The sequence below is a fragment of the Podarcis cretensis genome (assembly GCF_951804945.1).
Source record: "Podarcis cretensis genome assembly, chromosome: 17".
Taxonomy (NCBI): domain Eukaryota; kingdom Metazoa; phylum Chordata; class Lepidosauria; order Squamata; family Lacertidae; genus Podarcis; species Podarcis cretensis.
In genome coordinates this window covers 8,244,262-8,258,147 of record NC_137187.1, presented here as the reverse complement: position 1 = coordinate 8,258,147, position 13,886 = coordinate 8,244,262, and the positions used below count along the sequence as shown (strand labels likewise).

The 13,886-nt window shown below is 45.0% G+C and overlaps 1 protein-coding gene across 1 annotated transcript in view; it reads right to left on the bottom strand.

Moving 5' to 3' along the window:
- Window positions 1–13,886, bottom strand: part of WRN (WRN RecQ like helicase) — a 66,841-nt gene that overhangs the window by 25,576 nt on the left and 27,379 nt on the right. Inside the window, exons 16-22 of the mRNA XM_079959140.1 lie at window positions 10,657–10,763; window positions 9,335–9,522; window positions 8,823–8,997; window positions 6,811–6,992; window positions 4,144–4,245; window positions 3,752–3,844; window positions 735–876 (exon numbers count right to left, since the gene is read on the bottom strand). Coding sequence (XP_079815266.1) covers window positions 735–876; window positions 3,752–3,844; window positions 4,144–4,245; window positions 6,811–6,992; window positions 8,823–8,997; window positions 9,335–9,522; window positions 10,657–10,763 — 989 coding nt within the window. The remainder of the gene's footprint in view (window positions 1–734; window positions 877–3,751; window positions 3,845–4,143; window positions 4,246–6,810; window positions 6,993–8,822; window positions 8,998–9,334; window positions 9,523–10,656; window positions 10,764–13,886) is intronic.

Genomic DNA, 13,886 nt, shown 5'->3' with positions numbered 1-13,886 from the left:
GTGGCTTGCTTTTAGGCACCTACAGCTGAGATTTAAACCAGGGAATTCTTGGCCCCCAGCTCACGCTCTAACCACTGCAGCTCTCCTACATGAAACACGGTCCCCAGCAAAGCACATATAAGGGATTGTTGAGCGCTTCACAAATGCATCACCTTTAAAGCGAGAAATTACCAAATTTTTTCATCTATAAGATGCACCCCATGTATAAGACGCCCCCTATTTTTGGAGACTCTGATTTTTAAAAATGGGGGAAGATCTATCCATGTTTAAGACACCCCCAAATTTTGGACATTGTTTTTTAAGGGAAAAAACCCTAGTCTTATACATGGAAAAATACGGTAAGTCTTTCCTCCCAAAGTGCTGCACATCAGCCAGTTAAGATTCAGACCTTTCTTCCTATAGATTTCTTTCAAGGAATGTGTTTCTAACAGATTTGTTTCCAACTCCTGTTCCATTAAGTGCTCCTTAAAAACAAAAGGTTTGAAGTGATATCCAGATGTAAAAAGCAAACAATTAGAAGTCTACACACTGTCTCTTAAAAACAAATTCATAGCCTTTCAGTTTCTATGCAAAAGAACAGAGCTTCCTTTTCTTCAAGTTTGGGACGGTCTTCAATGAGAACCAGAAGACACAGGAAAAAGACCCTCTCCCTCCTTCCCTCCTACACATACAGACAGCCAAGAGGATTAAAGAAAGAGCTGTTAACAAACCACCCCATAAGCTGTAACACTTACAGATCCTCTGAGAAACAGGACTGGGACACCCATGCCAAACCTCTCGTTTAAGGCACATACTGCAGACATCAACTGGTATGCTTGCCGGCCAAAATCCTGCAAACTGTCTTCTGTATTGACCACAGGAGTATGTTGAATGTTCCTAAAACTACAGGAACAAAAATAAGGTTTGTGTAATATGTATAAAACAACAACAGAGGTCAAAAAGTGTGTGTGTGTGTGTGCCATGAGAGCACACAGAGAGAGCAAATTCTGGTGGGGAACCTGTGGCCCTCCAGATGTCACTGGTCTGCAACTCCCATCAGTACAGCCAGGACAGCCAATGGTGAGGCATGATGGGAACTGTAGTCCAGCAATATTGGGCCAGTCACCAATTAACCACCCTTGCCAGTGTGGTGTAGTGGTTAAGAGCGGTAGACTCGTAATCTGGGGAACCGGGTTCGCGTCTCCGCTCCTCCACATGCAGCTGCTGGGTGACCTTGGTCCAGTCACACTTCTTTGAAGTCTCTCAGCCCCATTCACCTCACAGAGTGTTTGTTGTGGGGGAGGAAAGGAAAGGAGAATGTTAGTCGCTTTGAGACTCCTTGAAGGGAGTGAAAGGCGGGATATCAAGTCCAAACTCTTCTTCTTCTTCTTGCTCTAGGCCAGGCTTCCTCAAACTCGGCCCTCCAGATGTTTTTGGCCTACAACTCCCATCATCCCTAGTTAACAGGACCAGTGGTCAGGCATGATGGAAACTGTAGTCTCAAAACATCTGGAGGACCAAGTTTGAGGAAGCCTGCTCTAGGCAGTGTTTCTCAAACTTGGGTGCCCAGCTGTTGCTGGACTACAACTCCCATCATCCCTGACTGCTGGTTTGCCCTCGCTTTCCCCAATCTCCCATGTCTCCGCTAACTGGCACTCAGCGGAATGGATGCAGCACCTCTGTACATAAAGCTGTGTTCCTGAAATGTAAGGCCCCCCCCAATCATAATGCCAATCACCCCATAGGAATGATCAGCGTCACATCCCGCATGCCACGAGTGCTCAGGTCTGTGGCTCAGGTGTGAACCAACAGGGTTTGAAAAGAGGAATCGCTACAGCAATGGAGATGTGAGCAGAGGCGTTGTCATCCCTTCTCCACAAGGAACTTCCATCCCTTCTCCACAACTCGCCTTAGAACACATGGTCAGGCAAGCTTCAGATTCTGCTTCCGAACAGGGCTGGGTGGGGGTAAAGTCCATAGATTTTTAGGGATGGGGAAAGTACTTGCCAAAATGGCGCATGCAAGAACTGGATCTTGTGTGAGAAAAGGTACGATACAGAATATCATACGGTCGGGCAATCTGTTGCCATGATGCGAATCCTTAGAGCGTTTGCATTGTGTCTTAAAACTATAATATTCCTACCGTTCAAGCTAAATGACCGAGCAAATAAAGCAAAACAAAGAGGTTCAGCTCTCTGTGTAGCTTCTCCACCACTACAGTGGTACCTTGGGTTACATACGCTTCAGGTTACACACTCCACTAAGCCAGAAATAGTGCTTCAGGTTAAGAACTTTGCTTCAGGATGAGAACAAAAATCGTGCTCTGGTGGCACGGCAGCAGCAGGAGGCCCCATTAGCTAAAGTGGTGCTTCAGGTTAAGAACAGTTTCAGGTTAAGAACGGACCTCCGGAATGAATTAGGTACTTAACCCGAGGTACCACTCTATACAATTTTATTTATACAGTCATAGCTCAGGTTGCGAACGCTGCGGGTTGCGCGTTTTTGGGTTACGGACCACGCCGAACCCGGAAGTACTGGAACGGGTTACTTCCGGGTTTCGGCGCTCGCACAGAACCACTAAATCGCACTTTGCGCATGCGCAGAAGCACGGCAGACGCGGCACAACAGGTTGCGAACGCTGCGGGTTGCGAACGTGCCTCCGGCATGGATCACGTTCGCAACCCGAGATTCCACTGTAAATACGGATGGCTGGGGAGGGTGGGGAAAGAACAGCAATTAAAACGCAGGCATGAAGCAAGGCAGGGGAGACCAACCTTTTATTGTAAAGGTAAAGGTAAAGGGACCCCTGGCAGTTAGGTCCAGTCATGGCCGACTCTGGGGTTGCGGCGTTCATCTCGCTTTATTGGCCAAGGGAGCTGGCGTACAGCTTCCGGGTCATGTGGCCAGCATGACTAAGCCGCTTCTGGCAAAACCAGAGCAGCGCACGGAAACACCGTTTACCTTCCCGCCAGAATGGTACCTATTTATCTACTTGCACTTTGACGTGCTTTCGAACTGCTAGGTTGGCAGGAGCAGGGACCGAGCGACGGGAGCTCACCCTGTCACGGGGATTCGAATTGCCGACCTTCTGATCGGCAAGTCCTAGGCTCTGTGGTTTAACCCACAGCGCCACACGCGTCCCAACCTTTATTGTACATCAGCCATAAATCAAGTCCGAAGTATGAGCTAGTGATGCTTGGGTGTGCACAACAGTACAGTACATAGCTCCTTCTCTTAAGATCCCTGGCAGTTGTGCCTCTAGTCTAAGGCCATGCGGCAGAAGGCCGGGGTGTGGGGGGACGGACAAGAAGCAGTATAAGCCTGTCTTTGTGTCATATTACCAGGCCTTCAGGCCCACCACATCTGGACTAGTGTCCAGATGTGGCCTTTGCCAGTGCAGGCTGGTCAACCATGAACTATGGAAGAGGCGCTAGTTAGGTCAAGGAATTTAGGATATAAGATTTAATATTTGCCTTCACAACTTGAGCTCAGCGCCCACAGTCGTTCTCTGACATAAATTCAAAGAAGAACTTTTCATTTTTATTACTTGGCTTTTTAAGGATGGATTTTAAATTTGGAACTAAAGCCATATTCCTGCGAGTCAGCTTTTGATTGGGAATTGCTGGATGGCAGCTTGTACCGTTTACCCTAAAAGTAACAACATTTGAAGAAAACTTCATTAACAGAGAGCCATTAGAGACTTATTGCTGCTTGTCATATAAGCTGTGGGAAGACAGTTCCAAACCTTTAATCTTTTGGGAGGAACATTTACCTGAATCTGCAATTATCGCAACATTTTTCTGTTCCCATGATACCCGATGAGGCCTTTCGGAGTTGTTTGTCTTCGAAATGTGACAAAATGATTCTACCCAAGAGAACATTGGGAATTAAATAAAAGAACAAGAATTTACATGTTAAATTCATTGAAGAAAACAATGAGCAGAAATCACCATCATTAATTGGTTCACCTGGGAGCTAATTTATCTTGCTTGAATCATCCTGAGACGGACATATATATTTTTTTTCAAATTATGAGCTTCAAGGTGCAAATACAAAAATGTAGCAGAATGTGAGTGGCACTTTTCAAAACTTTGAAAGATTTTCATTGAGGTGTGTTGACAGCTCCTGATTGTTACTTGCTAAAATATAAAGTATAACACGTACTTTCTTCTGCAGCTATTTAAGCTGAGGTATTTCTCAATCTTTGCCATCATCTTCAGTTTGTACAGGCGAAATTTATCATTACGTATCTCACTGAGTAGGTGTCTTAAAAAGAAAGTGGGAGAGAGAGGAAGAAAATTAAAGATGAAACGTTCATTATTTCCCTGTCACCTTCCAAGAAAATATAAAATTTGCAAACATCCTACACACATACTTTTCATGCAATATAAATCAGTCATAGCTATAAACGGAGCAAGAAATGAAGAACAAGGAAACGCACACCGAAATTTCATATTGTCATCGTCCATATATTGCCATGTTGTCACGATTTCTCTAGTTACCGTATTTTTCGCTCTATAAGATGCATCAGACCACAAGACGCACCTAGTTTTGTGAGGAGGAAAACAAGAAGAAAAAAATACTTTGAATCTCAGAAGCCAGAACAGCAAGAGGGATCGCTGCGCAGTGAAAGCAGCGAACCCTCTTGCTGTTCTGGCTTCTGTGATAGCTGCGCAGCCTGCATTTGCTCCATAAGATGCACACACATTTCCCCTTACTTTTTAGGAGGGAAAAAATGAGTCTTATAGGGCAAAAAATACGGTATATGCAGATACAGTGGTACCTCGGGTTATTTACGCTTCAGGTTACATACGCTTCAGGTTACGGACTCTGCTAACCCAGAAATAGTGCTTCAGATTAAGAACTTTGCTTCAGGATGAGAACAGAAATCATGCTCTAGGGTGCGGCAGCAGCAGGAGGCCCCATTAGCTAAAGTGGTGTTTCAGGTTAAGAACAGTTTCAGGTTAAGTATGGACCTCCAGAACGAATTAAGTACTTAACCCAAGGTACCACTGTATTATGTCTATATAAAACAGACTGACACCATAGACAGAAACTGCAGTCTGACTGGGCAAAGTAACATTAAATACAATGGTATCACAATTTTATAACACATCTCAAGCATATAAAGTGTTTCACATACACTGGGTGGGATTCAACTATGTGGTATGTGTGTGGAACTAGGCCCACTTGCCCAACAGGACTCCCCCCTCTCTCTCCTCCTCCCACACACTCTCTAAATATGCTCTGGGGGTTGGGAGTGAATCCCAGAACAGGTTTAGGGGACATGTGAGGGATGAATGGGAGGGGATCAGCAGACCTCATTCCTCATGTGCATATCCCACTTAATGCTACATAGAATTCCACAGACTACCTCAGTGGTCATGTTCAGACATCACACTAAACCAGAGTTTAGAGTAACAAGAACAAGATGCAGTGAGCCTTGGGCTCTTGCATACTCCATGTTCTTCTGTGCCCATCAGAAGGAGTTCAGAAGCTTTTGCTTGAAAGTTAGTTAGCATGGGTGGCGCTGTGGTCTAAACCACTGAGCCTCTTGGGTTTGCCGATCAGAAGGTCGGCGGTTCGAATCCCCGCAACGGGGTGAGCTCCCGTTGCTCGGTCCCAGCTCCTGCCAACCTAGCAGTTCGAAAGCATGCCAAAAAAGTGCAAGTAGATAAATAGGTACCGCTCTGGCGGGAAGGTAAACGGCGTTTCTGTGCGCTGCTCTGGTTTTACCAAAAGCGGCTTAGTCATGCTGGCCACATGACCCGGAAGCTGTACGCTGGCTCCCTCGGCCAATAAAGCGAGATGAGCGCCACAACCCGTCGTCTGCGACTGGACTTAACTGTCAGGGATCCTTTACCTTTTTTTGTTTGTTTGTTATATTTATATATCGTTTCACACTCTCAGAGGCATCCCAAAAAGATTTACAATAAAAGATTGTTTGAACCAACAGTAGCTTTTTGCGTTGACCAAACCCAACAAACTGTGGTTGATCTTAACTATGGTTTGTTTGAAAAAGGTTACATTCAAACACTGGGTTATGAAACTGGCTTGTTAAGACAAACCATGGGTAAATGTAGTTGTTGTTGTTTAGTCGTTTAGTCGTGTCCGACTCTTCGTGACCCCATGGACCAGATCACGCCTGGCACTCCTGTCTTCCACTGCCTCCCACAGTTTGGTCAAACTCATGCTGGTAGCTTCGATAACACTATCCAACCATCTTGTCCTCTGTCGCCCCCTTCTCCCTGTGCCCTCCACCTTTCCCAACATCAGGGTCTTTTCCAGGGAGTCTTCTCTTCTCATGAGGTGGCCAAAGTATTGGAGCCTCAGCTTCAGGATCTGTCCTTCCAGTGAGCACTCAGGGCTGATTTCCTTAAGAATCATAGCATAGCCCTGTAGAGTTCGAAGGGACCCTGAGGATCATCTAGTCCAACCCCCTGCAATGCAGGAATATGCAGCTGGTCCATACAGGGATCGAACCTGCAACCTTGGCGTTATCAGCACCATGGTCTAACCAACTGAGCTATCCAGGCTCATCAGAGCTCATCCAGAGCTATCCAGGCTCATCAGAATTGAGAGGTTTGATCTTCTTGCAGTCTATGGGACTCTCAAGAGTCTCCTCCAGCTAACATTAATAACATTTTAAACAATAACAGTTTAAGACTGGGCTGGCAAGTTAAAATGTGGTTCCCTGGAATCAGAAGCAAAAGCTCCCGAACTCCTCCTTGTAAGCACATGAGGAGAGAGGAAAGCATGTTCCCCAAACCCACTCTGGCTCACTTTTACCATGCTACTGTGCCTATATAGTAGGCCAGTAGTATTGGTTACCTGTTGAAACTCATGTCAGCTGGCGTCCATAATACATAGCAAGAGGCAGGAAGCCCATCACGACCAGCCCTTCCAATTTCCTGGTAGTACGATTCCATTTCCTTTGGCGCTCCATAATGAATAATTGTCCGGATGTCGGCTTTATTGATGCCCATTCCAAAAGCTACAGTCGCTACTATACACTGAAAAATAACCACCATATCAGTTTTTAACTCCACTTTAATATTGATGCATGGAAAAAATTCAATGTGCTTAACAACAGTTTAATGTGTCCACCTACATAAAGTATACTATGGCTATGTCTCCAGTTGCAAAGCACTCATTAAAGGCAATGAAATCAAAGTAGCCAAAATGGAGCTATATTGGGCACAGCCCAGTAAAAGGTACTACAGTGGTACCTTGGGTTACATATGCTTCAGGTTACAGACTCCGCTAACCCAGAAATAGTGCTTCAGGTTAAGAACTTTGCTTCAGGATGGGAACAGAAATCATGCTGTGGCGGCGCGGCGGCAGCAGGAGACCCCATTAGCTAAAGTGGTGCTTCAGGTTAAGAACAGTTTCAGGTTAAGTACGGACCTCCAGAACGAATTAAGTACTTAACCCGAGGTACCACTGTACCTGAAAGTCCAGTTTAAAGCAATAGAACAAGCCATGCAGCCAAATCCTATGAACATATAGTCAGAGGCAGGGGCTTACAAAGTGGGGGGCGGGCCGCCCCGGGTGCCACTCTGGTGTGGGTGTGACAAGATGGCCCCTGCCTCCCCCCAGCTGTAGAGCAGTCGAGGGTGCACGCAGTCAGTATGGGCGCCGCTCACACAGCGACCATACAGGCCACCGCGCACGAGCGGCAGCCCATATGGCCGCCCATACTGAGGCAGGGGCCATCTTGTCAACCCCCCCCCCCCGAGTGGCACCCAGGGCGGCCTCCGTACGGATGTCGCGTGTGCGTCACCGGGCGGGGTGTCCCGCCCCAGATGCCGGAAAGGGTTCCTCCGCCACTGGTCAGAGGTATTGCTGAATTCAATGGTTCAGTGTTTGATCTAGGGAAGGGTTTGTACCAACACCTAAACAATGAGGAATTTGTCAGCAAATGGCAGAAAACCATGACTCAGAAAGCCACCTCTATTGGTCTGTCACCCCCCCCCCAACTGTATTACCTGGGTTATGAAGGCGCCCAAAAGATGTTAAAAGCAAAGATTATGGGATAATACACACAGTGACTTGCGATCTCGATCACACGCAGTCTGTAGTCCGCTGACAGTGGGAGTACAATATGGGCATGTCTTTAAGTTAACATCTTACATTAAAAACCTGACAGTACCAAACTATTGAAGGCTTTTCACCAAAGCCAGACTAAAAGTCTTTCCTTCTGCAGTGCTGGATGGCAGGTTGAGAGGAGTTCCCTACCAGGACAGACTTTGCTCGTGTTCTCAAGACATCGATTCCATAAAACATATTTTGTTGCACTGTGCAAAATATGAGCAAGCCAGGGCTCAACTGATACTACCCTTGCTGGTACCTTTCCCGGGAAAACCAGAGGCTCACTATGTCAGGTTCCTATTGGAAGACCGGACAAATGCTAGAACATTAGCAGTAGCAAAGTTTTTATCGCTGGTTGCAAGAACCAATGATCCCTATATTCTGAACAAAATGTTTGTTTAACCTGGAGGTAGGCTGTATGAATTGTGTCTTGCTTTCTAACGATTTGTTGAGTCCCTGGACCGTAATAAAGATTGTTGTTGTTGTTGAATTCAATGGGATTTACTCCCAGGTTAAGTGTGCACGGAATCACAACCTTAGTTGCAACCAGTTTAAATTTTATTGGTGTCACTGGGACACAGTCAGAGCTAACTTATGCTGGATTGTGGCTGCTGAGCTTGGAAGGAAAGTGGGAGGTGGGAGCTTGGGACATATTTAGCGACTATGATGCTTCCTCCTAATTTCCCCCTGTATATCCCACAAAATACAACCACAGAGCATCTTATGACAAGCAAACAGCATTTCCTTCATACCTGAATTTCATCTCTCATGAATTTGTGGTGGATGTCTCGCCTTGCTGTGACTCCCATGCCAGCATGGTATGTTCCACAAACAATGTTTAATTTTGTCAGCTCTGCAGCTACCTGTTCAGTTGTCTTCCTTGATGGGCAGTAAACAATAGTGGGGCCTTCAAATTCATAACTAAATCTAAGAATTTAAAGAAGAAGAAAGCATCTGCGTGTGACATAGGTCATTAAGATATCCAAGGAACGAACAAAGAAAATACGCTAGCCTTGTGACAAATCTTTCTTGTAGATTTTCTCCTCGAATACTGGCTCTATTAATCTCATAATAAACTTGGGGGGAAAATACTGATCTACTGTTGTGGACTATCAACACATTTCAGAAGTTGAAAGTGTTATTGGAGTAGAAGAGCCTTTATTTAAAAAATAATAAATTTAAATAAATATTTATAAACGTTTCTTTCCAGCGGTAACCTTGGAACACAAAATTTGCGGGCAAAGGAGGGACAAAACACACTAACTTGTCTTTTTTAACAAGGAACTGCTGTATGTCCACGATGATATTTCCAGTTTTCCGTACTACTTCTAAGTATAAATTAGGCCGGTCAAAGCTGGTACATGTGACCTGGGGAGTCTTAAGGTTCAGACAGTTTATGATGTCCTCTCTGACAGAAGGGCTTGCTGTTGCAGTTAATGCAACAATGGGAACCTGGAAAGAAAAAAGAAGCAGAAATCTGGAAAATGTAAAGGTGATGGATAAAAAGAAACCAAAGCATTAAACTCTTTTTATACCATAATCCAAAATTTAAGGAATAAAGAATAAGTGGGCACTCTTTGATTTGATTTACTCTAAATGGTGTGGTAAATGTATGCATGAATAAAGCACATTGTTTTCAGTAGGGTCAGATTAAGTTTCCCAGAAGAATTCTAGGAGGAATCTAGGAAATCTCCATCATCACCTTCTCCTTCAATGTCAACATTTGCAGTTACAGTGAACATTCACACAGGTTATCATGATCCATACTCTGGCCTCCCTCCCTCCCTCCCTCCCAAAGGTTATGAGGCAACCTTTAAGAGTTCATGTGCATGTAATGCTCTCCAGACTGGGAGTGAGCTGCAGGATCAAACACTCCCCTTTCCGCAGACCATTAATTTTTTCTTATAGCCCCGAAGTTCAATAGCACAATTCAGCCATCTTGCCAAACCAGGGTTACTTATGATTTAGTCTGGTGTCTGTTTTGGCAAACCATGGTTTGCTGGCAGCCAGCACACCAGAATCAGAAGCCAAGGTTTGAAACCAGTTTGCATGTGCCTATTACACTACAGCATGATGTACAGATTGGCAAAAGGGGATTGTGGCTGTTACTGCTCTTCCATTTTTATAGTGCTTCGGCCTCTGGAATTGCCGAGTAGCTGGAAAACAAGAGCAGATAACCACAGCTAATATACCTGGAAGTTCAAATCATCTTTAGCATAATTTATGGTTGGCATGATTCTGAATTGTGCCTATGCTAGTATAAACATTCATGTGTATTCACAGAGGGAAGAGTATGTAGCGCAGGCATAGGCAACCTCAGCCCTCCAGATGTTTTGGGCCTACAACTCCCATCATCCCTAGCTAACAGGACAAGTGGTCAGGGATGATGGGAATTGTAGTCCCAAAACATCTGGAGGGCCGAGATTGCCTATGTCTAATGTAGCAAGTTGCCCATCCGAAATGGAAACACAAGGAATGATCAACAACTATACATAGCGCACAGAGATCAAACATTTGTTTTGTTAAAGTTGATCTATGTTCAAAAAAATTAAATCACAAAAATTTCTTGCAATGACTATACTGTACCTTAGGAAGATGTTTCTTCAACAACCCCAAAGACCTGAAAGAATTCCTGAAGTCATGTCCCCATTCAGAAATACAGTGAGCTTCATCAACAGCTATCAGGGTGATGCCTAAGATGAGTTAAGACAGGCCCGATCATGTGGTTACAGAGCACTTACGACAGTATAGATTGCAGAGCCAATTGGTACAGTGGTACCTCGCAAGACGAATGCCTCGTAAGACGAAAAACTCGCAAGACGAAAGAGTTTTTCTTTTTTTAGTTGCTTCGCAAGACGGATTTCCCTATGGGCTTGCTTCGCAAGACGAAAACGTCTTGCAAGTTTGTTTCCTTTGTCTTGCAAGTTTGTTTCCTTTTTCTTAAAACCGTGCATTCAGGGGGTGCAGTTGCGACTTGACTTCAAGGAGCAACTCATAGCACGCGGTGTGGTAGCCTTTTTTGAGGTTTTTGAAGACTTTGGTGATTTTTGAAGCTTTTCCAAAATCCATGCTTCGCAAGACGAAAAAATCGCAAGACGAAAAAACTCGCAGAATGAATTAATTTTGTCTTGTGAGGTACCACTGTATATATGTTTTGCAAATTTAATCACTTATGCAAGTAGTCTACTTTGAATTAGCAGATGTCAGAAGCCAGAGTGACCCAGACCTCTGGGTATACCTCATCTGAGGAAGAGGCCTAGGATGCTACAGTAAGCCCTGACACACCTAAAGAACCCATTAAAGCAGCCCAACTAATCCAGTCTTACAGACACCTCATCTGGAGCAAACCTCTACATGCACCATGGATCAGATTCTTTCCTGAACCTCTGCAGTGGTACCTCTGGTTACGAACTTAATTTGTTCCAGAGGTCCATTCTTAACCTGAAACAGTTCTTAACCTGAGGTACCAGAAAGAAATGGAGGTCTCGTACACCCCAGGTAGTGTGGTTGCTGACCTTGAGCCAGACATCCTGGAGAGTGAAGTCAAATGGGCCTTAGAAAGCACTGCTAATAACAAGGCCAGTGGAAGTGATGATATTCCAGCTGAACTATTTAAAATTTTAAACGATGATGCTGTCAAGGTGCTACATTCAATATGCCAGCAATCCTCAGCAGTGGCCAGAAGATTGGAGACGATCAGTCTACATCCCAATCCCAAAGAAGGGCAGTGCCAAAGAGTGCTCCAACTACCGCACAATTGCCCTCATTTCACACGCTAGCAAGGTTATGCTTAAAATTCTACAAGGCAGGCTTAAGCAGTATGTGGACCGAGAACTCCCAGAAGTGCAAGCTGGATTTAGAAGAGGCAGAGGAACCAGAGACCAAATTGCAAACATGCACTGGATTATGGAGAAAGCTAGAGAGTTCCAGAAAGACATCTACTTCTGCTTCATTGTCTATGCAAAAGACTTTGACTGTGTTGACCACAGCAAACTATGGCAAGTTCTTAAAGAAATGGGAGTGCCTGATCACCTCATCTGTCTCCTAAGAAATCTCTATGTGGGACAAGAAGCTACAGTTAGAACTGGATATGGAACAACTGATTGGTTCAAAATTGGGAAAGGAGTACGACAAGGCTGTATATTGTCTCCCTGGTTATTTAACTTATATGCAGAATTCATCATGCGAAAGGCTGGGCTGGATGAATCCCAAGCCGGAATTAAGATCACCGGAAGAAATATCAACAACCTCAGATATGCGGATGACACAACCTTGATGGCAGAAAGTGAGGATGAATTAAAGAACCTTTTAATGAGGGTGAAAGAGGAGAGCGCAAAATATGGTCTGAAGCTCAACATCAAAAAAACGAAGATCATGGCCACTGGTCCCATCACCTCCTGGCAAATAGAAGGGAAAGAAATGGAGGCAGTAAGAGATTTTACTTTCTTGGGCTCCATGATCACTGCAGGTGGTGACAGCCGTCACGAAATTAAAAGACGCCTGCTACTTGGGAGAAAGGCAATGGCAAACCTAGACAGCATCTTAAAAAGCAGAGAGATCACCTTGCCAACAAAGGTCCGTATAGTTAAAGCCATGGTTTTCCCAGTAGTGATGTATGGAAGTGAGAGCTGGACCATCAAGAAGGCTGATCGCCAAAGAATTAATGCTTTTGAATTATGGTGCTGGAGGAGACGCTTGAGAGTCCCATGGACTGCAAGAAGATCAAACCTCTCCATTCTGAAGGAAATCAGCCCTGAGTGCTCACTGGAAGGACAGATCCTGAAGCTGAGGCTCCAATACTTTGGCCACCTCATGAGAAGAGAAGACTCCCTGGAAAAGACCCTGATGTTGGGAAAGGTTGAGGGCACAAGGAGAAGGGGACGACAGAGGACGAGATGGTTGGACAGTGTTCTCGAAGCTACAAACATGAGCCTGACCAAACTGCAGGAGGTGGTGGAAGACAGAAGTGCCTGGCGTGCTCTGGTCCAGGGGGTCACGAAGAGTCGGACACGACTAAACGACTAAACAACAACCACTTTAGCTATTGGGGCCTCCTGCTGCTGCCACACTGCCGGCGCATGGTTTCTGTTCTCATCCTGGGGCAAAGTTCTTAACCCAAGGCACTACTTCCAGGTTAGCGGAGTCTGTAACCCGAAGTGTTTGTAACCCGAGGTACCATTGTACAGCTAAGACAAATGTGGACCCAGTGAAAGACAATGAACCAGTAGAGAAGTGCTTGCCCTGCTGCAAGGAGGCTTCCAGATCCGATGTCTACTCAGAAGAAAGCTGCACTTGTAGCCCAGCTGATGTTCAGAAAGGCATGGATCTGGTTGAATTAGTATAATAAAACCTCTGTGTCTGCCTTTAAACTCCTGCCTAGATTTCTGCTTGTCTGCAGTAGGGCAACTGGGCTGCTAATGAGCAAACTTGAACCCTGATTAGACGACCCAGTTAACATTTATGCCAGAAATTATTCTAGTAAGCTTTAATGCTGATTGGAACCTCAAATTAACCTGTGGACCTCCAAATGTCATTGCACTCCAACCACTCCCAACAGGTTAGCCAACTCTTTACTAAAGTTTAAAAAAAGAAGCAGCTGTCACTTGGCAGAAATAAAACCCTACAACCTAATTGCAAACTCATGTTGGTATTTTGCAGAAGAGAAAGGGAAAAAGAAAAATGTGCCCTCCACTGAACCTTCCCAATGCTCCCATAAGTCAAGGTCTACGAAAAGTTATCTTATCCTTGCACTCCTACATCCTTTCCCATACTAAGTTTCTGGCAATTCTCAGAAGCGAAGAAGTACAGAGCACAGA